Source organism: Martes martes (assembly GCF_963455335.1).
Source record: "Martes martes genome assembly, chromosome: 8".
Taxonomy (NCBI): domain Eukaryota; kingdom Metazoa; phylum Chordata; class Mammalia; order Carnivora; family Mustelidae; genus Martes; species Martes martes.
Window position 1 is genome coordinate 141763542 of NC_137895.1, and position 23366 is coordinate 141786907.

Sequence of the window (23366 nt, forward strand, 5' to 3'; positions counted from 1 at the left end):
GTATTTTCGCCTTAAGCCGGAGGAGGCGGAGGCTGGGCTGGGCCCGTGCGCGCGCCCCGCGCCCCCGAGCGCGCCCCCGGGAGCGCGCGTCGCGCCGGCCCGGCGGTCCCGACCCCACCTCCCGTGCGCGCCCTCGCGCTCATCCCCGCGCCCCCGCCTCACCCCGGCGCGCGCTCCCGGCCGAGCCCCGCCCCCGCCCCTCCCCCCGCCACCTCCCCCCCCCCCCGCCAACGCGTCCCCATCCCCCCGCGCGCGCCCTCGTCCGCAGTGCCCCGCTTCCCCGCCCCCACTCCCCGCCCGGGCCCCGCGCGCGCCCCCGTCCCCGGTGCCCATCCCCGCCCCCGCGCGCGCCCCCGCCGTCAGCGCGCCCCGGCGGAGCGTGGGGCCGGCGGCCGGGCCGGGGGCGCGCGCGGGGGGCCGGGCGGGGGCGCGGGCGCGAGGCCGCGTGGCGGGGCCGCGCTGAGGAGGCGCCGGGGGAGGAGCGCTCGCTGCGCCGCGCCCGGCCTGCCGCGCTCGGTGCGGGTCCGCGGGGCGCGAGGAGCGGCCAGACCGCGGCCTGCGAACAAAGGGAGGCGGCTGGGGCGGGGGCGCCGCGAGCATGGCGGACCGCGGCCTGGAGGGCATGGCCCTGCCGCTGGAGGTGCGGGCGCGGCTGGCCGAGCTGGAGCTGGAGCTGTCGGAAGGTAACAGGCCCCGCGCCCGGCCGGGCCGCGCTGGCGCGGGGAGGGCCGGGGCCGGGGCCGGGGCCGGGCGGGGGTCCCGGGCGGGCGTCCCGGGCGGAGGAGCGCGGCGGGGCGGGGGGTGGGGGGTCCCGGGCGGGGGCGCGCGCAGCCCCGTTTCCGCCCCGGCCGCCGCGGGCTCGGCCCGGGCCCCCCGCGCTGCGGGCTTGCCGGCGGGTCTCGGCGCTGCGGCGGGGCCTGGGGCGGGGACGGGCTGCCTGGGCCGGGGGCTGCCTGGGCCGGGGGCTGCCTGGGCCGGGGGCTGCCTGGGCCGCGCTGCGCCGGCCTGGCGGGGAGCCGTGTCCTTGGTGCGCGTCCGTGCGCTCGCCCCGCGGCCGGCGCTGGGGACACGTCCGCGTCGCACGGCCTGAGGTGCCGGCTGGCCTTATTCTAATGCGAAACTTGGCGTTGCACTTGGGGCTGGGGCCCGGCGGTCCGCGCGTCCTGGCCTCGGCGCAGGCCGCCCTCCGGGGGGAGGATCGCGCTACTATTGTTCTGTGGGTTGTGCTGGGGAGGGTGGGGGACACCGCGGAGCCTCCCCCCTCCGGCCAGGTTCGGCGTCTCGCCCTCCTCCCTCGGATTGGGGATTTGTGACAGATTTGCTACAGGGGTTTCAGGGAGTGTTGTATGCGGTTTCCCATTTGCTCCTAATGGTGGGGTCATGTGCTCAACTGTCATAAGTTTTCCATCGGGTTTTGCTGTCTTAGAAAGGGAGGCACTGAAGTTCCCAAATGGGAGATGTGTAATGTGTATCGGGTGTCCACCCAGCTCACCCTGCAAAGGCCACCACCACCCCGTGCCGCGGGGACAGGCTGGCTGGTTTTGAATTTACATTTGGAGCAGTTCAGCCTGGTGAACTTTTGTGTGTGTGTGTGTGTGTGCGCGTGTGTAACGGTTTTGTGAGGGCGGGGAGCCAGAAAGTACATTCATTCGTGCCAATTTTCATCAGCAGGGAGGAGCTGATGTTGACTTCATGTTTTCCTTTTTAACACATTCAGGGCAAGGGAGGGATGAACGTGTGGGCCATGGCGAGGTGTGAACTGCCTTCTCAGCTTGACCGACACTGGGCATTTTTCTGTTTCAAATTTGGGGTTCTGCAGGGTATTGTAATGTGCTGCGATGTGAAGCAGCCCCGTGGGAGGAGAGGAGGCTGTTTCCTGGACTCTGTGTGCTCAGCAGACACTATTCCGGCTGGTGGAAAGCAACGAGGGCTTTTCTGGTATCTCGGAGGACCCGGAGGCAGGGGATGCAGTGCGCTAGGCAGCTGGGGACGATATTTAGATTCAAACTGCTGGATAGAGTGTGCACTGTAGGCAGATGGCTGGAAAGGATGGACTGGCCGTTGGAAAATATTTGCCCAAGTTCTGTGATTTTTGTCAGTGTTCAGATGGGGTTCCTCCTCCCTCTGTGGCCGTTGTGGCCCTCACTGTGTATTCTGGTATTCCTGATGGCACCCCGACATCATGCCGTACCCCCACATGCGTTTGCTGTGTCCGTGGGACTCGGACAGTACGCGTCCATACCCCATCTGTGTTAGCAAAGTGGGATGCCATCCTAACTCAATGGGACCGCAGCCCCTTACCCCATCGGTTTGGACATCAGCTCACAGATGCTCCTTGTGGCTGGGACAGTGCTGAGGATGGGTGTCCTGGCCCTGTGCTGCATGGGGAGTGGTTGCTTACAGGTGTGAACTTGGGGCACGCGTACCTGTTCGATGACGCTGGCCTGTCACCAGCCGTTCGTCTTGGAGGGTAAGGAATATATTCCACTGCCCAGAGCGTGGCAGTAGACCACGGTGTGCTCCATCTAGTTCTCCATGAACGCCTTCCATCTGCATAGATTTTTAAAAAGGGCTTAATGAGTTTCTTACTGAGTGTCTGGGCAGAGAAAGGGATGTGTGTTTGCATGTGGGAGGTACATTATTGTTTTTCTGTCTGCGCAAACCTTGCTAGACCTGGGCTGAACGCAGAAGAATGAAACAGTTGGAGGGTTGGTGCGTTGGTCTGCCCCCCCCCCCCCCACCCCGCTGCCCCCGCACGTTAGCTGTGTCATCTTGGACTTGCTTTGTCCGGGCTGAGCTGACGGAGCGTTCTTCCAGGTCACTTGGAATTTCAGGTCTTGTAACCACATGGAGCAGTTCCACCGGCTTAAATTAGACGAATCGCCTTGTTTTCAGCGTTGCTTCAGAGAAGCCCAAGATGGGAAGGATCAGAAATCTGTCTCTTACATCGTGGAACTTAAAAATCCCCCAGCATATCCACTTGCAAAGTGAAAAGTTAAAACAGCTTTTATCACATTTTATCCTCAGTCATGATTCATGTGGAGAGAATTCTTTAAATTAGCCTTCATCACTTTATGGCAATATCAGAAACTATTGTGGAAACACGTGGAATTTCCAGGGCTTCGTTCCTGCAGGGAGGTGGGAAAACAGCGGCATTGGAAGCACAGAACGAAGGTGGAAAAACCAGGCCGGCTCTTCTCTCGGAGCTCCTGCCCCGCCTGCCCGCCTGCCCGCCGCCGGTCGGTGTTGTCTGTGGGTCCGGGCTCCCCCATGGGTGCGGTTTGGGTCGGTCCTTTCTGTTGTTACCGATCCCGGTGTTGTATCATGTTAGCGGAGCACGGTTTGGTAAAGGGCTGCAGGTTGACTTCTTGGCTGCAGAGCTCTGATCTTTACTTCCCGCCCTACCGGTTGCCTCCTTTTTCCTTTCCCCCGTCTGTGACTTCCCGGTGCTTCTCTCACTGCCATGTCAGCAAAGTGCGGGGGCTTTCTGCCGGGACGTGGGGCCGGCAGCCCCTCCACGGGCACTGACAGCCGCCAGTCCACGTGTCTGGCTCCGGTCGGTGGTGTGGGGCCGGGGTTGTGGGGCCGGGGCTCCGGGACTTGGGGCTGGCTGCCGGGTGCCGGTGGTGTGGCCGTGGCTCCTTTCCCATGCCCTCTCTCCTGAAGCATTTCTTCTTCCCTTCCAGACATTACTGCCTTTTGGAAACATGCATTTTCCTTTTTGGCTTTAGGAAGATCCCCAAATAATTTCATCAATGGGTAAATAAACATTTTTCAACTCAAGGAAAGACTTTAAATAGAAACATCAAGCCGAGTAGAGAAGAAACAGAAAACTTAATTTCAGTTGTTGGCTGAAGTTTAGCAGCGAGTTTCTGGGTTAGGTGGCGGGTGGCTTCATGGGCTGTGCGTACAAGTGCCCTCCTCTCACCCAGGAGTGGCTGAAGTCTTCTTTGGGTAGAACTTAGGGAACCCGCCTAGGGATACTCCAGCCTGTGAAAACCATTTGGTGTTTGTAGAGGACAGTGTTTTTATGAAATAGATGCCATATTTTACTTTTCACTTTTTTCATTAGTATGTCTGCTTGCTTCCTATCTTTTGCTTATGGGGGTTATTCAGTTCATGCTCTGCTTTGCTGATTAATATACCAAATTACTTCACGTCATGTTTCGATCCGTTGCGGAGTCTGGTGGGTGGAACACTGTCTCGGTGAGTGAGCGACTGCTAACCTGACGGACAAGGGGCCCATGCCCACGAGCAGACACGTTCCTGACACCAAAGAGTGACATTGGAAAGAGACGGCCAGTTGGAATGTTTGTAGATTTTCAGGGCTGTTGGGCACGAGATAACAGATGCATGTGACTCTGGAACTCGACTCCCGTCCCTGTGTTCGCAGAGGGCGGAGGGCCCCGTGGCTGCAGACCTCGGGGGTCCGCCCCAGCTGACACCTTAGGACCACTTCCAAGGTCAGGAAGGCCCAGCCGTGTCTCACGCAGCCTAACCGTGTGGATGTCATCCTTACTGGAAGGACACAGCTGACTCTGGAAAACAAATGTGTGAAGAAAGTGTTTTCTTGCAGATGCTCCTTGGTAATTTGTTGTAATTGCAGAGGAGGAAGGGGCGGGGTCCGCAGGGTCAGGGAGAGCGCTGGGGGGGCCGCCGGGTCGCCCTCCGCCTGCTGTCAGACCTCAGGATCCGGGACAGGATTTACGTGTTACATCCAAGCCAGAGTTGTCCAATAGCAGAAGTATTGTGAGTGAGCTGGGAGTCTTGGCGCGGTGGACCTAAAATATTGTTTGTTACCTGCGTTTTTAAAAAATATTTATAAAATGGCAGCATCGATATGTGTGGGATTTGAAATGTGTGGACGTGAATTACAAGAGTTCTTCCGAGTTAGGAAAACAGTTAAATTTGAATGTTCTTTTCTCGATGAATAAATACAGGCGTCAAATTTAGCCGGGAAGCTAGGCGAGTAAACAGGCTCGTGAAAGGCACAGATCTGTAAAATTGTCAGATATTTGCAACATGGTAGCTACGCTTAGATCTGAGCCCGAGGGGGTCAGAGTGGTAACAATGACTCTATTTTGTTTTTTACTGGGCGGCTGGCTTTATACCCTTGTTACGGTTTGGACTACAAGCTGTTGGATGTTATGAGTCACTTTCTGCTTTCCTCATCCCAGCCTTTTTCAAATGGGTTGTCTCTTGTTTTAGAGCCAGTTTATTTATTTATTTACGTTCAAAGCAGTGATTTATGGGATGAGTCTAGCGAACTTCTGACTTGTAAAGAGAGTGTATCGGATAATCCGCGTTTTGGATCAGTGTATATTCGGATTCACCAGCTCCCTCCTGTGTTACAGTGGCTCAAGCGCCCCGAAAACCTCGGGTTCTGGCTGCAGTTGCTTGACTTCGTTTTGCGTGTCGCTGCTTATCGTGGGGCCAGGGGGCGTTTTATCGGTGGTACTGGGCAAGGCCCCTGCACGATGTGGTGGGTTTCTGGCCGCCCTGTACCAGGGCGGCACGATTCTCGCATTCCCACTGCCCCGTCTCCACGCCTGTGCTCTCAAGGTTGCCCACCCTAGTTCTTTCTCTCGTGACCTGTGTGAGTGTGCGTGTGTGCGTGCCATGCAGAGGTGACCTGTTGTTACCGGTGCTCTGTTCTTCTCTGCTAAGAGGGACAAAAACTTGTCACGTCTCAAAGAAGTAATTGCATCCTTTTGTTCGTGATCATAATAAATCGTGGTCTCGAAGAGGAGATGCTAATTGGGAATCCCAGCTGGTGTGGGGTAAGAATGTCGGAGTCAACATGCGGAAGGAAGCCGTGTCCGTCCTCTCCAACCATGCGTGTCCTCTGCTGCCTTCTTGGGGACCCAGTTGGAGTTATTAATTTTATAAGCCTTTGAGACAAATAAAGTGGGAAAATGCTAAGATACTGAGTTGTAAAAATTAAAATTACAGCAAGCAGTTCCTTCCGGGGCAGGAGGGTTGCTGTTTAGTTTTGCTGCTGGTGAGTCTCTTGGGCAGTAAAATGGGCTCTCTGTGCTGTGTGCATTACAAATGGAGACAGTTCCTTACTGAAGGGCTTTGTACAGCGGGCGTTACAAATCGGGGAAAAAAAGACTGAACTATTCAAGATAATGAGACATGAAGGGATTCTGTGGTTATACTGGGTTAGGAATGTATCTTTTTCTTCCGGGCTGCTGGTTTTACATCATGTGTTTGCTGTTTGGGTTGGAAATCTGTGTCCTAATGAGAAGATTGAAGCCCTTGGGCCAGATCCAAACTATTCAGAGAGAGGATTCATTACGTTTTTATTCACAACTATGAACAACTGATTTTTTTCTTTATTGAATTATCTGGTTCGTCAGGTCATTTGATAATTTAATAATAGTGATTAATAATTTAAACATTATGTAAAACTCACGTGACACATCAGCTCTTCGTCTGGGCTGCTTTGGACACACCTGGCTCTGGGCTGAGCCTCTGGCTGGAGAGGAAGGCGCTCACGGGTCTGCCTTCTCTCCTGGGCGCTAGTCCTGTGCAGAGAGAAACCTGATTCCCGAATCACAGAATGGCTCCGCTCGCGTTCTGCCCGAGCGGCTTACAGATGCAGCTTGCCCTCTGTGAGGAGTTCGTAAAGCCAAGAGAAGCTGGGGGAGGCGAGAGGCCCACACGCCCTGGGGTCTCCTTAGCGAGCACCCGCCCGTCGCCGTGTTTTGACACAGAGCCACGCTCCTTGACATCATCACTCAGGAAAAACACGAGTGTCTGTTTTGAATCCTTGCGTTACTGTCTGTTCCCCTTTCTTGCCAAGCTGAGATTCCCTTCCCTCTAAAGACGGAGTTGGCACGAAGTCACCCTGACGACCTTTCTGAGAAGTACCAAGAGATGCTTCCTGGGGAAGAGTAGATTTCGGAGGCCATTGTACCTGGAACGAAAACGGAAATGGGGACTGTGTTATTAATCAGCCTCCCTGGGAGATCCTGAGTCGTCTTTGTGAGTAAACTGACCCAAGCAGGGATTACCTCGTGGACTGCAGATAGAGCACCGTGCTGCAGCCCCCGGGCGACGACGGACGTCGCTCACAGACCCTCAGGGAAGGTGTCAGGCACAGTGAAGGGCAGTTGCGACGTCTGCTGTTGTCAGAGGGAAGGAAGACATGGAATATTTTCGTCGGCCGAATGCTTTAGAAAGGACAGGGTCACTTAGCAGCTGTCGGTGTGAGGGAGCAGGATTCTGGCACGGTGGGAACTTAAAGCCCGAAGTTCCCTTTTTCACTTGTGGACGACCTTCTTCTGTGCTTCCTAGATCTCTTTGGATGTTTTCCTAAATCCTGTTTGTGGGGATTTGTGGGCGGATCTCGAGGTTTCTCTGCACTGGACACAGGAGTCTGTCCATTGAGATGACCGCCTCCTGACCTCCGTGCGTCTGGAGCATTTGGGGGTCCTGCCGGCCCCCCGCTCACAGCACGGTCATAGGTGAGCGAGTGAGTCTCCCAGCCTCCGTTCCCTGAGCGGCCCGGGGGAGCCACCAACCTCCCTGCAGCGTGGTATTGAGGGTCAGCGATGCCCGCTCGGTGGATCCCCAGCCTCCTCTTCTGTCCCGGGTGTGTCCCCGGACCGAGCTCCTGTGCTTGCGATCCCGCCCTCCCCGCTGCTGAGTCGCTCAGTCCGAGAAGCTGGTCTGCGTGGGCTCCCGCGCAGGTGCACCTGCGAAGCGCGTCGTGCGGGCTGTCGTCCTGCTGTGTCCGGGACCGGGTCGGACTCCGGCCGGGGTTATTCCCAGAGCTTCCCGGGGAGCTGCGGGACCCGGCCCCCGAGGCTCCGAATCCCACCGGCTGGGACTCTGGGGGATTTGTGTTCCTCAGCCTCCGCGGGTGGGGCCGCGGGCAGCACACGGCTGGCTGGCTGCTCATCAGCCAGCGCCCGGCGACGCATGGCAGGGGGACCGACCAGGTGGGCTCCTGGGAGCCGGGGCACGACCGAGAGGCCAGGCTGCGGTCAGCGGGCCGAGCCTGCCTTGCTGTGGTGAGGCCCTGTGCCCTGATGGCCGAGCACCCGAGGCTGTAGCCCTGGGGTGCCCTGGGCTCCAGCCTGCACACCAGCCAGTCACCCGGGGGAGCACCACTTCACTTGGTGATTGTGAGTGGGACCTCTTCCTCGCCGACTTCTGTAGCTTCTTTTGTTTTTTATTTTAATTATTTTATTATTTTTAAAGATTTATTTGTCTGCGAGGGGGAGCGAGGGAGTGCACCCGAGCAGGAGCTGGAGGGGCAGAGGGAGAGGAGCCCAGCGGACCCCATGCTGAGTGCAGGCCGACTCGGGGGCCCAGAGAGCGTGACCTGAGCCAAGACCGAGAGTGGGGGGCTGAGCCGTCTGGACCAGCCGGGCGCCCCGCGTACGCTTCTTTTGAAACAAAGACTAGCGGTAGGGCGTCGAAGCTCTCCTGCCCCCTCAAACCCGCGCCCTGAGGACTTAATGGTTTTGCAGAAGTTATGGCTTCAATCATGTACCCTCCCCGTTTGAAAGTCACGTGCGGCAGGAAGCTGGAGAAGGACCTCGTGCTGGATTCTTAAGTGGGTACGAACGGGCTCTTTTGTTCTTACTGGTTCTGGCAAATATAATGGATGCTTAAAAGCTGTTGAGATTTAGGGATATAAAAACGTCTTTAAGGAGCCATTTAGGCAAGGGCACGATTGGATTAAAGCTGTCGTTAAAACATTCACATTCAAACCTCGGAAGATGGCCCATGCACTTTCCGGGACTGAGCCTTTGCTGCTAATGCACATTGTCCTGTCCTCCGTGGCCACGAGCCACTGTCCTAGGGCTGTCTCACGTCAGAACCTCGGGGAAAATCGGACTTGCTGTGTGGGTGGGTTGGTGTTTCATTTTGCTTTCAGCACAAGTGAGTCGAGGCTTGCTATGATGACGAGACCGTCCCCGTGGATCCCAGCAGGCTCGGGCCGCCGAGAACTAGCGGTCGGGGTCCTCGTGCTGTTGATGGCGGCAGCCAGACCTTGAGATACTTCTCACTTAGCCGGACAGAAATTAATAGGAAAAGGAAGTAGAATTTACTCTTCTTTCTTCTCCTGTAGATGGGATGAATTATTATTTCGATGCCGTACTACTAAGGGATGTAGAATCACTGTTGGTAATGTAGCATTTTTTTCCCTTTTATTAGGAAGATCTGGCCCTGGACACAGGCAGGAAGTTGCTTTAATTTCGTTTCCTTGATGACTTGTTTAGGGCTTGGCACAAGTACGATTCTGGATGGAATCTGCCCTTGATGAAAGTGTGTAAGTCCCAGGGGCTCTCCGGAAGCGTTGGGGTCCATTCTGTCTCCCGTGGACGGCAGAGAGCCAGGCACTGGGGAGGGACCCTGCCCGGAGAGTGGCCCGGGTGGGAGTCTTCCTTGGCTGGTGGGCAGGAGACCGGGCTCCCGGAGGGGAACGCGGACCAGAGCTGGGAAGCTCACAAGGCTGGCGGCCTCGGTGGGATCGGTTGTGGTGACCGTGATGTGTTCTTGAAGGGCGGTGTGGGATGGGGAGCCGTATTTGGAACGCTTGCGTTCCTGGAAACTAAGATACAAAGTAAACCTTCGAAGTGCATGCCCCCTTGTTGCTTTCACGTTGATCTTTTAAAATCTTTTTAAAATATTTTCTCAGGAAACGCCATCCTCTTTAAATAGATGAGAGACTGGGTTTCATACGGTTAGAAATTCCTTACCGTTGCTAGAACCTCGGTTTCCTGACAGTTCGACATCCTGGGCTGGGCGGCTGGCTTTCTATGAACCACGCCTGGGGATCCAGCCTCTCATCTGGGCTCCTTCTGAGACCGGGACTGGGAGCTTGGTGGCGGCGGGCGGGGGGAGCGGACAGCGAGTCCCAGGAAGACGCTCCCATGCCCTTGGACTTGGTTGTAATGGGACTGAGGCTTATACTGTGTCTTGTCTGAGCTGGCTGCCTCGGAAACCACATTTAAAGTGGAATTTGTCATCTGGGGACGGACACGTGGTGTCCGTTATACAACCCTTCCCATTTTCTTTGTGTTTGAAACTCATTTCTCAAGGAAGATCAGTGGAAAATGTGGCCCCTTTGGGCTAACTTTTCTGTACAGCACCCTTTAGAATCAAGAAGCTAGGTCATATGGTTTTATCAGAAATCTTAATCGTTTTGGTCAAGAGACAATGCTGTTAATTCTTGCTTGTGTTTCTGGGAAAAATATCCTAAATGAGGTTCCAGGAATAGCTTCTTCAGCATGTCTACGAGGAAAGAGTGACCTCTCAGAGCTTCCCTATCACTTACGAGGATGATGGTGGTTGTGTTTAAGCAGTCACCCGTCACTTAGGAGGCAATCAATTTTTAGTTTTATGCAGAGTGCTTTTACTCCAAGCGAAGTGCCCGTTCGGATCTCCAGTCCTTGCAGGGATGAGCCCGGCTTCTCTCTGTCCCCAGGGAGCCGGAGTCTTGTCAGTAGGAATGGACGGTGCAGAATGTGGACTTTTAAATCAGATGTTGCAAATCGACCTCTTTTTTTTTGTTTATGCGGACAGTCTCTCCCTCCGTGACTGAGACCTCCTGTCCACCCGAAGTGGGGGGCGCGTCTGTGTATTTTAGCCGCCGCTCCCAGCCTGCCCAGTGTGTGCGAGTGCTGCATCCGTGTCTCCCGTGTATTACTTCTCCGGGATTGGCAGCCCAAGTGAAGGGACATGCGTCTTGTGAGAAGGGAACCCTGCCCCGAGAGCTTGGCCAGGGCCCTGCGCCTGCATGTGAGATCCACGCAGCCGGCTTCGTCCTAGGAGCCCTTGCGGACAGCGCCCTGACCCCTGCTTCTCACTTCGCTGCTTCCCCACCTCGAGGCCTGCCCTTAGGCCGTGCATCCGTCCAATCCAAAGTAGGAAGAAGTTGTACAAAGATGCCAGGTTTCATGGTGAATGTGATTTTTTAAAAAAACCTGTTTACTGGCGTACACGCTAAATGTTTTTTCCAGCTAATATAACGATTATGAGCTATAACTGGTTCAGAGTTCTTCGAAGGGTATTTTAGGAATCTAGTCCCTAGCATCCTTTATTTTCATAACTATAATCTGCTCAATAAAGTCGTCAGGATGCGGCTTTCTTTTGTTATCCTATTTTTAGTTTCAGACCCTTGAGAGGAAGCTGTTTAGTGGTTACTCATAATTGTGAGGAGAATCTAGCAGGAACTTGTTAGAGCAGATCTTTTTTTTTTTTAATTGAAGTGTGGTTAACATGCAGTGTTTCAGGTCTACAATGCAGGTTGTGCACATTGTATGCATCATGAAATGCTCACCACGGTAAGTGCGGTCGCCTCCTGTCATCCTGCTTCTGTCACCAGAGTTACTCCAGTGTTGCTGACGACGTTCTCTGCTGCTCTTCTCCTCCGGTGACTTGTGTTTTGACTACGAGTGTGTACGTGTGAGCCCCCTTCTCCGGTATTGCCCTCCCCACGTCTCCCTCCCCTCCAACAATAACCAGTTTGCTCTCCGTTTCTGTTTTGTTCGTCTGTTTTTTTAGATCCCACACACAACTCTTACAGCCTCCTTCACGGTGTGTAAAGAAAGTCTTAATCCAGGTAGATGTGGGCAGGAATAACTATTTAAAACAGGTGGGATTTTCGTGAGACGCTCGGCCATCCTGGGATATTGTCTCGTCTCGTAGACCCTCCACCTGTGCTGTCCCCATTCCCTGGTTAGCCCGGTTTGCCGTGCGATTGTGGATCCGCACCTCCAGGACAGCCCGGCTGCCGTGTGCACGTGCCGGTGTGTAGGCCTTGCCCTAGAGCGTTGTTCGTGGACGGGACACCCTCCCGTTTCCTCAGTTAGAAGGCGTATAGCCCTTCGTTAATGAAGAGAAATTTGCCAGTATCAGGGACCCCCGAAGACTTTGTTTGTTGAGTGAACCCCAGAGCAAAGACGGTTTTACGGGTTTGCCATGGGCTTCTGTGGGGACTGCTCTGCTCTGGGGAGTCCCGTGACCAGTTTAAGCAGAGACCAAGGGGGGTCCACTCTGTCTTCGGCTCTCTGCGAGTTGATGATCGCTTCTGTCCCGTGGGCGGTGAGAGCCGCTCCGTCTCGCTAGGCCGTGGTCATCAGAATTAAGGGAAACGACCACTTTCCAGTGTGAGTTTCTCGAATCTGAAGCTGCCCTGCCCCGGAGAGCGGCCCGTCTTGAAGACCGGTAGGAGTTGACTCTGAGTGGATTATATTAATTTGGTCATTCTGGCTGAGTCATTATACTGCATTGTGAATTGATTTTTCTCTTTCGATTTATCTTCGTAATAGAGTGCTTCCAGGAGCTCACCTGGAGGCGCGGATGGAGGTGGAGTGCTGTTCCCTGTAATTTAGACTAACCGCGTCTCTGCGAGATGGCCGGAGGCCTGTGTGTGATTTCCACTTGCGACTTTGTTCTCAAGCCCAAGCTCTCCTGACGGTCTCTCTTCCTCCCATGCTCGTGCTTCCTCTTCCTCCTTCCTCTGTCTTCTCTTTGACCCGTGGCCCTTAGATGCGGGGCGTGTGTTGGGCGGGGGTGGGCGGGTGCTGACTGTCCGAATCCTTCATCACCTTCGCAAAGCACTTCTTTGGAGCAAGACGCCCGTGAACGGGCTTCCCAGGGCTTTAAGGACCGCTGGTTTTGTGGGTAGTCTGGAAAGTTGTAACCATTTTTCCTTGGGCTTTTTTGGCTGACGTCTCTCTGCCCCACCAGTGACGCCCCACGCCAGCCACGTGTCCTTGGGCTCTGGGGGCCTGTTGCAGCGCGGGCTGCAAGGAGAACCATCAACTCGTTCTACAAAGAAAACTCCCCTGATGCTGTCCCCGGGCCAGGGTGGCGGGTACCTGTCTCCAGGAATCCCAGGATCGGCCTCTCGCTGCCCCCACAGTCTGAAGCAGACAGAGGTGGTGAAACGAGAAACGACCGTGTTTCCTTAAGGCCACTACCGAGAAGACGTCCACGTGCACATAAGGAAACGTGGAGCAGAGGTGGCCGAGTACGTGTAGGTGGGCACGAAGAGTGAACAGATCACGGTCTGGGGTCCGACACGGGCGGGGGCTTGCTGGCTCCTGACATTCCTTACAGCTGGGGGTGTGGTGTGGGTTTCCGTCGGAGGCTGCTTTGTCCGAGACAAGCTTCCCGGCAGAACCCAGCTGGCAAGTCTGAGGTCAGACGGAGGCTGCTCCTTGCCCCATCAGTACCCTTCCCCGGCACGGAGCTGGCTGTCGTCTGTTCCCGGGAGTGACCCTGAGGGTCTGGGCCTTTGTCGGCCTTTGTCGGGAGCGGCTCGGGCTGAAGCGCGTCGGAGATGTCAAATGGGTCACCGCAGCTCGCGGGGTGGAGGCCGGACGTGCTTGGATCTCGTGTTGTCTGGGACCTTTCTGAGACAAGCAGCAGGCTTTTGTCGTACCTCGTAGAATTCCTCTCGTTCCTCCGGGAGGTGTGTGCCTGTTTTAAGGGGGCAGATATGTTCATGGCGGAAGAGCTTTCTGAAGAAGGTGGGGTTTGCCATGTTACGTGTTCAGTGTTTAACACCAGAGGGAGTGGGCTTCTCTGAGGCTGAGGGACTGCCCTGTGCCGGTGGGAACTTGCGGGGAGAGCGTGCGGGGCCCAGTCACACTGGATTCGAGAGTTGGGGGGGGCGGGGCGGGGGGAGGCTGCTCCTGCCCTCTGAGTGCTTTTGAACGGTCCTCCTTTTCTCCAGCGTGCAGATAATACTGAGACGTTAGGGGAGGGGTGACAGCCGTTTGCAGACAATACGGAGACGTTAGGGGAGGGGTGACAGCCGTTTCTGTGATGCAGAAGATGGAAGTAAGCCTCTCATCAGAGCGGACAGTGCCGTGGGACCCGCCACCGCCAGGGCGGATTTACATGACCGGAGCACGCCCGGAGCTCAGGGGCGGGAGGGTCTGGGTGTCCTGGGTGTGGCTGCTGCCCGGGGCTGCCAGCCGAGTGCCCCAGGGACTCGTGTGCCCTGCTCCAGCAGCCTCCTCCAGCTCCCCTGCCCCTCAGGCCGAGGCACTGGGCTTCTGGGGCCGGGGGTCCTGGGCCCCGAGCATAATGAGATGGTCACCTCTGGGCCTTTCCGTCATCGGGGCCGTGTGAGGGACTGGGAGCACTGCTCTGCTCTGCTGTCCATGCAGGTCTAGCGGGTGGACGGACGGCTAAGGCTCCACGTGTGCTCTTCAGCACTGACCTCTGAGCAGAAACTTATGCCTGCATAGGCTGCGTCCCCGGAGATGACCTTGGCTCACCCTCCTACTGTCTGCGCAAGTTTCGGAAGCGTAGGCACTGGGGATGGGGCTCCTTCCAGTCCCAGCCCCGGCTGCTCCCCTCCGAGGGCTGGGCTCGGCAGGGGGGAGCCACGAGCAGCAGAGCTGCCGGCGTCTGTGGTTTCCAGCCGCGTCCCGCGTGGGTTGTGTGTGTCCTGAGTTGTGTGTGCGGGGCGGGGGGGGGGGTGCGCTGTCCGTGCGGCCCATCCCCCGCCCGCTGCCACGGTTCCTGCCAGCACTGGGGTCTCCCCCCCGGGGGCCGGCCCGTGGGGTCGGGGTGATACAGGCACCGGGAGATTCCCACAACCTGGCTGCCCTTGCCGGGAGCTCTGGCCTCCAGCTGTCCCTGTGGGTGCCATCATACCCCGGGGCTGGAGGCCAGGCGTCCCTGTGGCTTCTCTCCCCGTCTCCCCACACCAGCCTCCAGGTGACCCCTGGTAAGCAGCGAGCTGCCAAGCGGGTTCAGTGCAGGGAGGCGGTGCGTCTGACCTCAGGGGCTCTCCGTGTGGCCAGTGCGTCCCCTCCCGCCTGCTTCCTCACTGTGGCCTGGAGCGCAGCAGGGGCTCTGCGACTGCAGAAGCCGGGTCCCGGCTATGAACGAGAGCCTTTCTGCGTTCTGCGATCAGAGGCGGTCTCTGGCTTGTCTCCCCGGTGGGACGTGCGTGCGCACGCTGTCGGTTTCACTCTTTCCCAGTCAGGAGGAGTCCCCCGGGCGTTGCTGTTGGTGTCTGGCATGGAGAGTCCACAGGCTTCTCGCAGCTCACACCTGTGTGTCGGGGGCAGTGGCTGCAGGGTCCCCTGTGCGTGGTGGTTTGTAGGGTCCGTGCTGGCCCCAGCGGGTGAGGCATTGCACTGAGTAACATCTGACACAGATATTACTCAGAATTCTGCGGAACGGAAAAGGGCAGTAAGTGGCATCGACCTCTCATTTCCGGGTCTGCGAGGATGGTCGAGGCCCCTCTTCAGCCCCGACCCGCCCTCCGATTCCGCCACCCCATTCCGCCGTCCATCCTGCCCGGGCTCTCCAAGGCTCCCCTGGCCTCTCGACCTAGAGGGCTGTGGTCTGCGTCTGCGACCGTCTAGTTTGCCTGCTGGAGGCCTTTGCTGGCCCTGCTGGGGTCTCCGTCTGTCTAAATGCCGGTGTATTTATTGGCTGAGACTAGTACACATGGGACGTGTGGGTCCCGGTGCAAAGACCAGTTACCTTCACAGCCCCACACCTGGAACTCTGTTAATCAGACACCATTCCCGGTGAGAAATTTCCCGACTGCACAACACTACGTGTGTTATAATCCCAGCTTCGTAAACCACCCGTAAGCTGTTCCTGGTGGTCCTGGGGGAGAGAATAGGAGCGACGAGGGCATTTTCCCTTTCCTCTTGGCACACTTCCGTATGTATTTTTAACCAGGGTACTTCTGTATTCCAGTAGAATGAAAGTTATGATTTATGGCATCAAAGCCTTTGAAACCGCACTGAAAATGCTGGTGGTATGAAGCACAGCAGTACGTAGTTATTACAAACAGATCAGAACTTTTATTCACACGGAAACCGACTTCCCGGTAGCCTTCCCGTCCCGGGGGGGGGGGGGTGGGCGGTGGGCGGCCTCCCGGCCAGTGCGCGCTGCTGGAGGGTCTCTGCTCTCGTTACTGGCCTCTGGAAGCGAGATGGCTCTGACCCTGTGCCTCGACAGGGCCCACCTACCTGGCCCCGAGCACCGTCCAGGCCAAGCCACTGGTCCAGGGCATGTTCCCGCTCCGGAAACTGAGCACGGCTGGGGGCCGGCGCCCGGGCCACCGCTGACCGCCCGAGCTCTGCTTTCTGACCTGCGTGCTCCCGTCGGCCGTGCGGGAGCCTGGCCGCGTGGTGCAGTCACCCGGGAAACTCATTCCCCGTCGTTCAGCCTGGCCTTTGGAGCCCCAGGGCTGCGGCCGGGGTGTGGGTGCCCAGGGGACCCCAGGGCGGCCGGCCAGCCTTGGGGAGCCAGTGGCGTTGCTCCTGGTCGGAGCGTCGTCCTCTGTGTCCGCGTGGAAGCGTATCCGTGCAGAGAAGTGGGAAGCAGGCGACCCGGCTTCGGCCCGTCAGCCCTGTGGGCTTGGGCGCTCTCCGCGCCCGGGGGAGGTCGTGGCGTCCTAGACCGTCTTTGCCGTTTTCCCAGCAGGCACTAAGGGGAAGACTGGTGGTTGAAGGCCGGTTTGAAGAAAACTGAAATTCAGACTTCTGTGAGGTGAAATTTTTACCCCCCCCCGCCCCCCCGCAGAGGAGAAAAGGCCACGAGGCGCCGCTCTGTGCTGTCCCAGCTGTGTGTTGTGGGCTCGGTGGTGCCGCCTTCGCCGGGCACCCCGTGGGCCTCCGTCTCGGACCGTGGTCAACCCTGGGGCAGCACCAGCGGGAAGACGTCCCCCGCGGACCGGTTCCCCGGGTCAGCAGGTTCTCCTCGGGCCGAGGTGGGGCGTGTCCTGCCGTAGATGCCACAGCGGGTCCCGTCTCAGTCTCCGTGCTTCGGCCTGTTCCTGTCGCTGCTTGTGATTGTGGGGACCGTGGGAGCCCCTTTCTTGGGGATGGGGTCCTCGCCGGAAGAACCCAGCCCTGTGGCTCCCACGAGGCCGCGTTTCCCATGAGCCGCTGGGCAGGAGCAACTCCCAGTCAACCTCCGCCTCCGCACCGGGGCTTCCGTGAGGAGATCGTGCAAGGATTTTGTTAAAGAAAACCCCGGATCGACTCACAGCTCGGTGTGTCCTCGTTTGGAGGAGGCGACTCAGACCCTACTGCATGCGGTTTATTTAGTGTTTCAGTGGATTTTTCGCATTTCCCCAACTAGATGATATCGGTCCTGGACCTGTCTGATGAGAAAATCTTTAAATTGGGTATTATTTATCCCTTTTTTTCTTTTGGTGAAAAAGGTACCCTTTAGCTGTAGAAGGGGGTTAACGAAATGTCACAAGTGTATAACCTGAAAACACCGTAGAAATACATTCGTATACTTTTTCATGCAGAGAGCAAGGGAACAATAAAGACTGAGAGGACCCGCTGGTATAAAGTATTAGGTTTCCTCAATTCTGGAAGATTTCGTTTTGAAGGTCTGTTTCCATCAAGGTCTGTCTTCTCCAGCTCAGGGTGGGGAGAAGGTGCTGGACTGATGGTCTGGGAACTTGCCAGTCCTAACTCAACAGACATTTTCTATTTATTTATTTACTTATTTATTTATTCATTCATTCATTCGACACAGAGAGAGAGAGATCACAAGCAGGCAGAGAGGCAGGCAGAGAGAGGGGGAAGCAGGGTCCCTGCTGAGCAGAGAGCCCGATGCAGGTCTCGATCCCCGGACCCCGGCCAGGATCATGACCTGAGCCGAAGGCGGATGCTTCATGGATGGAGCTACCCAGGCGCCCCTTTTGGTGTAGTTTAAAATGCTTAATACGTTAAAATTTTAAAAACTCACAAATATTTTAGAATATAAATATTTTAAAAGTAATATGAAGAGTGGGATATAGATATAATAACTCATTTGTAATCTTAAAATTCTAACCTTTTATTTTATTTTTTATAATTTTTAATTTTTTATTAACATATAATGTATTATTAGCCCCAGGGGTACAGGTCTGTGAATCATCAGGCTTACACTCGTAACCTTTTATTTTAAAATTTATTTAATTGCTTCCTGGTGTTTTAAAGTGGATTAATCCGAAGGCACCACAGTGGTAAAACAGCGTTGATACTGACTCGTTGGTAGCATAGTTTCAAGTGTATCATTTTATTGGATGATCCATGAACCACAGGAAAACAGTAGGGTTAGAAATTAAAAACAAACAAAAAACCAGGGTTCAAGGTTAAGTGTCTTGTGCAGGTCTCGTGGGTGTAAATATAACGCAGGACCCACCTCTAGGGTGCCAGCTGGATAATCGTGGGCAAGAACTCAAAGAATGTTGGTGAATCTCCCCAAACCATTCTCTTCTCCCACCTGGGGAGAAAAATACAATTGCTGGGTCATTATATTCTATCTCATAAAGGCTTGTCTGCTGCAAGGCATCATACTTTGCAAAAAAGACAAGTTTACATATTATGATCAGCTGATTGAACTATGTTGAAAACACAAAAACTGGATATGGATAGAAATCCATATCCGGTCTAAGGGCTGAAATACTTTCTCCTGCTCTGTGGGTTGCCTTTTCCACCCGTGATGGTTTCCTTTGCTGTGCAGAAGCTCTTTATTTGACGGTCCCAGCTGTTTAGTTTTGCTTTTGTTGCCTTCGGTACTGGTGTCTGATCCAAGAAGCCACTGCCAAAGCCAAAGGATCCTTTCCCCCGTTTCACCCGTACAGCTCAATAGCAAAAAGCACGTAAGCCAATTAAAAACTGGGCAAAGGACCCAAACAGACATTTTTTCAGAGAAGACCCACAAGAGGCCAGTGGGTACATTGGAGAGATGCCGCACGTCCGCCGTCATCAGGGAAATGCAGGTCAGCCCCGCGGTGTGCTCGGCTCAGCCTGTTGGAACCGCTCTTCTCAACAAGGGCTGGCAAGGGTGTGGAGAGAAAGGAGCCCCGTGCGCGGTTGGGGGGAATGTGAAGTGGTTTGGCACCCCACACGGGGAGGGTAGCCAGGCGTCCTGTCCGCGTACAGCTCTCCCTCTCTCCGGACCTGCGTTTGTGCCCGTGTTTGTCTCGCAGACCCGACGGGCTTCTGACGCGCGGGGTGCCAAGTGTCTGCGTGGCCCTGCCAGCCCCCCGGGCTGACTGCCACTCTGTCTGCGGGCCGACGGGCACGCTGACCTGCGGCTCTGGGTCGGGGGCTCTGGGGGCTTCTGCTGTGTTCCCTGGAGAGAATTCGAGGGAGGGGAATTCTGCGATCCTTTTACACTCTCTGACTCACCCCAAACACCTTGTACTCCGGGGCTGCCCTCCTCTTCCTTCGTGGTCTTCGTTGGGAGTGGAGGGTGAGGGGCCTCACCCCTGCGCGAATGACCTCGACGCTGTGCCCGTTGGTCTTTGTGCTTCTAAACCCATTCTAGTGTGTTGAGCCGCGCTCCCAGGCCGCCCTGTCGCTCATGGTTCAGTGCCGCTCCTGGAGCCCCTGCAGACACAGCCTGTCCACGGCAGCGGGGCGTGGAATCACCGCAGAGACTCCGCCCCTGCTTCATGCAGGGGGAAGGCTGCCCCGCAGTCCCAGACCCCGTGCGCCTTGGGGAGGGCCACTCGTTTCATGTCTGCCCTCGTGGGGCCAGGATCCCATGAAGACTTTCCCGCACGGTGGGAGCCGGCCTGGCGTTCGGTTAACTGAGGAGGTCTGACCTAGGAATCGTGCAGATGGTTCGTAGAAGCCCCGCCGCGAAGCAGGGGCACGGCTTCCTCGCCGGACACCATGCCTGTGGCCGGGACTGGCCATCTCGCTGACAGTTTAGAGTCGTGGGTTTAGATAATCTCCCCTCACGTTTACTGTGTTTTTCCCATACCTGATTTGAAGGCACATTTTTAATAAAAAATTAAAAACATAAAAAATTTTCCGATATCTGGTCTTTGCCAGGCGTTCTGCTTTCCTGTGGCATCGGTTTCTCTTTACGAGTTGTGTTTTATCGGTTGCAGTTGTGTAACAGGTACGCAGTCGTACAGACAAACCCGCTTCTCCGTCAGGGTGCGGCTCCGCTGGGGAGCCCCGGGCGTGGGAGGTGAGCCTGCTGCGGGGAGGGGTGGCACCTGACTCCCGGGGGGCTGCCCGGCGGGGCTCCTGGTGCCCACGGTCCTGGGTTCTTGGTCCGCAGCCGCTCCCTGTTTGTGGCAAGGTCAGAAGTTATCCGGACAGTCTTCTGCTTCTGCACATTCACCTACGTTTGAAGGTCTGATGCTTTCCACAGGGTCCTTGCAGGAGGAATGGGGGTCCCTCTCTCCCCAGTCACGCGGACCCTGTCACATGCTGCTTATCAGCCCTGCGGAGTGATAGACTGTGTAGCGACATAACTGACGTCAGAACACAGGCATCTTCGACTCTCGAAGGGCTCAGGAGGTGTTCCAGAGCTGACCCAGGCTGTGCTTCGGGGGGCCGGGGAGAAGCTCGGGGCCGTCTCCCCGTGTAGCGTCCGCAGGGGTGCTGACGAAGGCCTGGGCCGGCCGGGGACGCAAACAAGCTGAGAAGCCTCACGATGGGTCGAGGGGAGAGAAGAGGGAGGCAGAGTGGTGCTGGTTTCAAAGGTGTTGCTGGTGTTTGTCGGGGAGAGGGAGTCGGGGAGAGAGAGGATGAGGTCATTTTGGACATGACCTTGAGATGCTTCTGGGCACCACGTGAGCCGAGAGTTTGAAACCGGGAGCGGTGCTTTCAGAACCCACAGGGACGGAGTGGGCTTGGGGGCCACCTGCACAGCCGTGCGGTTGAGCCCTGGAGCACATGAGGGCCGAGGTGGAGCCAGGGGGCCGGGGAACGGGCCGTCTCAAGGCCCCGGGTGAGGGTGAAGGGAGGTCCTGGGTTTGCAGTCCTTCTAGGCCCGGAGGAGAGAGGTTTTCTAGAAGAGAATTCGAAATGTGGTGTCCTGAGAACCAGGAGGGCAAGCACTTGGTGTCTGGGAGGCTGCTCTGTCTGACCCAAGTGGTGGGGGTCAGGCCGGGGGAGACCACCCTTCCACGGCCGTCCATTCCCTTGGGAAGGTGCTGTGGCGGACGCCGCGAGCGGGTGAGCCAGGAGAGGAGATGCCGACGTGTGCGGGAGAGGAGCTGTGGACGTGGGCCCAGGGACGGACGTGGTGTGGCCCTGGCTGCGTCTGGGTTCACAGCGCGAACCTCGCCGGGGGAAGGGCGTGCGGGAGCCCCCAAGCCAGGGTGTGCCGCGCGCTCTGACTGTGGCTGTGGGGGCCGCTCCCGGGCAGCAGGTCTTGGCGGGGGTTGCGGGGCGGCCTCTGCCGTCCTGAGCTCTGCCGCGTCCGTCAGGACGCGTGCAGCCGGCGGGTCCCCGCCTTCCATGTGGAGGGGCTCCAGCGGCTGAGAAACGTGGAGTTTGAGTTTGGAACGTGTCATTCCTGCATCTCAGTCCCGCTTGTCCCATGCGTGAATGGACGGGACGTCACCTGTGAGGCTGAGCCCGCGGCGTCCGGCGGGGAACGGAGCAGCCCTCGAGCTCGCCGGCCTCTCTTCACCCCCGAGTGTGTCTGTGCCTCTCCCGAAACAGCAAGCCTGAGGCAGCGGTCAGGGTGACTGCGTCTGCCTCTGCCACACGCTCCGAATGGAGAGTGGGAGGTGGGAGACGGGGCAGTGGACACGGGAACCCCTGGAGGGCGAGGGCAGCCCTGGGCCAGGATCCTGGGGAAGGGGAGAATTTTCTCCGTGCAGATGGGAGGGCCTCATGGAGAAGAGAGTCTTGGAATTTTTGCCAAATTATTACCAAATTATTTCATTATAGTGACTGTGATCATCACTGTTATATGGGGGTGAGTGTAGTTGAAGAAAAAAAAAGGTTTTGAAGAGCTTCAGGATAGAACTGTGTTCTAATTCCGGGGTTTTGCCTGAAATGCCACTTTTATTTTTGGTTAGGTTTTGTGTGTATGTGTTTGCGCTTATGCTACAGTGTTCCAAATGCTGTATTTTTGGGATATGTTAGCTGTGGAGAGGTTTAAAATTAGATTCCTAGAAATCAGGTTATGGGAGCTCTTGGCCATGCGGCGCAGGTCGTGTTCCGAGCACCTGTACGAGGTCTGGCGGCGGCTGGCGGCCGGCCGGGAGGGTGCGGGAGGAGGGCGGCCGGGCCGCGCTCATGGGCTCCCAGGAGGCTCCCGGAGCAGCAGGTGCGCGCTCAGAGCTCCTGCCCCCTGCCGCCGGGTGTGTCTCTTCCCAGCCCTCCACAGGCTCTGGACGGCGTCACCCTCTGTGCCTTCCACGCGGACGCCGAGCCGGGCTGAGCGCCCGGGCCCTCGGAGCCCCTCTGCGGGCGGGAGAAGGACTGGGGTGGCCGCCGATCCCGCCGCGGGCCTCCCCAAGAGAACATTCCCTGGCCGGGCTCCCTGGGCGGCGCGCTCCTGTCCTCTGCGGCCAGGTCTGCTTTCCCGCCGGGCGATGGCCGGCCGGGCGCCGGGTGTGCGAGGACGAGCCGGGGGCAGGCCGCAGGGAGCCTGCCGGACAGAAGAGCCGAGGGAGCGGGTCCCACCGGGCAGCCGCGCGGGGTAAGTGGCCCCAGCCCGCACAGCCCGCTTCGCATAGCTGTCCTCGCCGCGGTGACGGGGACAGGGAGCCCCTCAGTCTGGTCTGAACGCCGGGACGGAAGGCACGTCTTGCTCCCCGGGGCTGCTCGGCCGCGGCTGGACTCCAGTTCAGAGCCGGACGGCAGGTGTCGGCAGCCTCGCTCCCTGGGTGGGGGCTGAGCAGGACGCGGCTCCGCGTTTCCAGAAGGTACGTTGGGGGGTGCGTGCTCCTAACCATGGAGTCAAACCCCTGAGCCCCTCTGAGCATGTGTGGTTGTGGGTTGGATCTCTCCGTCGTCTCTGTGACTTCTTTTTTTTTTTTTTAATTTTATTTTTTTATTATTTTTTTATTTTTTTAAATTTTTTTTAAAGATTTTATTTATTTATTTGACAGGCGGAGATCACAAGCAGGCAGAGAAGCAGTCAGAGAGAGAGGAGGAAGCAGGCTCCCGCTGAGCAAAGAGCCCGATGTGGGGCTCGATCCCAGGACCCTGGGATCATGACCTGAGCCAAAGGCAGAGGCTTTAACCCACTGAGCCACCCAGGTGCCCCGTCTCTGTGACTTCTGACTGAAATCTTGTACCTTCTAATTCCCGGTACCCGTTCCGCCCGTCTGCCACCTGCCTCCCCTCAGGCGAGCACCCATTTGATTTTTGTAGGAATGGCCCTTTGGGGGCACCTGGGTGGCTCAGTGGGTTAAGCTGCTGCCTTCGGCTCAGGTCATGATCCCAGGGTCCTGGGATCGAGCCCCACATCGGGCTTTCTGCTTGGCAGGGAGCCTGCTTTCCTTCCTCTCTCTGTCTTCCTCTCTGCCTACTTGTGATCTCTGTCTGTCAAATAAATAAATAAAATCTTTAAAAAAAAAAAAAAAAAGGAATGGCCCTTTGTTCTGTTTTTTAGATCACGGACACAAGTGAAATAATGCGGTGTTTGACGTT

At 56.9% G+C, this 23366-nt stretch overlaps 1 protein-coding gene across 2 annotated transcripts in view; it reads left to right on the forward strand.

The window, feature by feature from the left end:
* The first annotated feature begins 517 nt into the window (after window positions 1-517).
* DIP2C (disco interacting protein 2 homolog C) overlaps window positions 518-23366 on the forward strand; it is a 361347-nt gene continuing 338498 nt past the window's right edge. Inside the window, exon 1 of one of the 2 annotated variants that reach the window (XM_080811149.1) lies at window positions 518-683. In XM_080811149.1, the coding sequence (XP_080667275.1) occupies window positions 599-683 (85 nt within the window). In that variant the 5' untranslated portion in view covers window positions 518-598. The remainder of the gene's footprint in view (window positions 684-23366) is intronic. The other variant, XM_080811150.1, reaches the window with a different exon arrangement.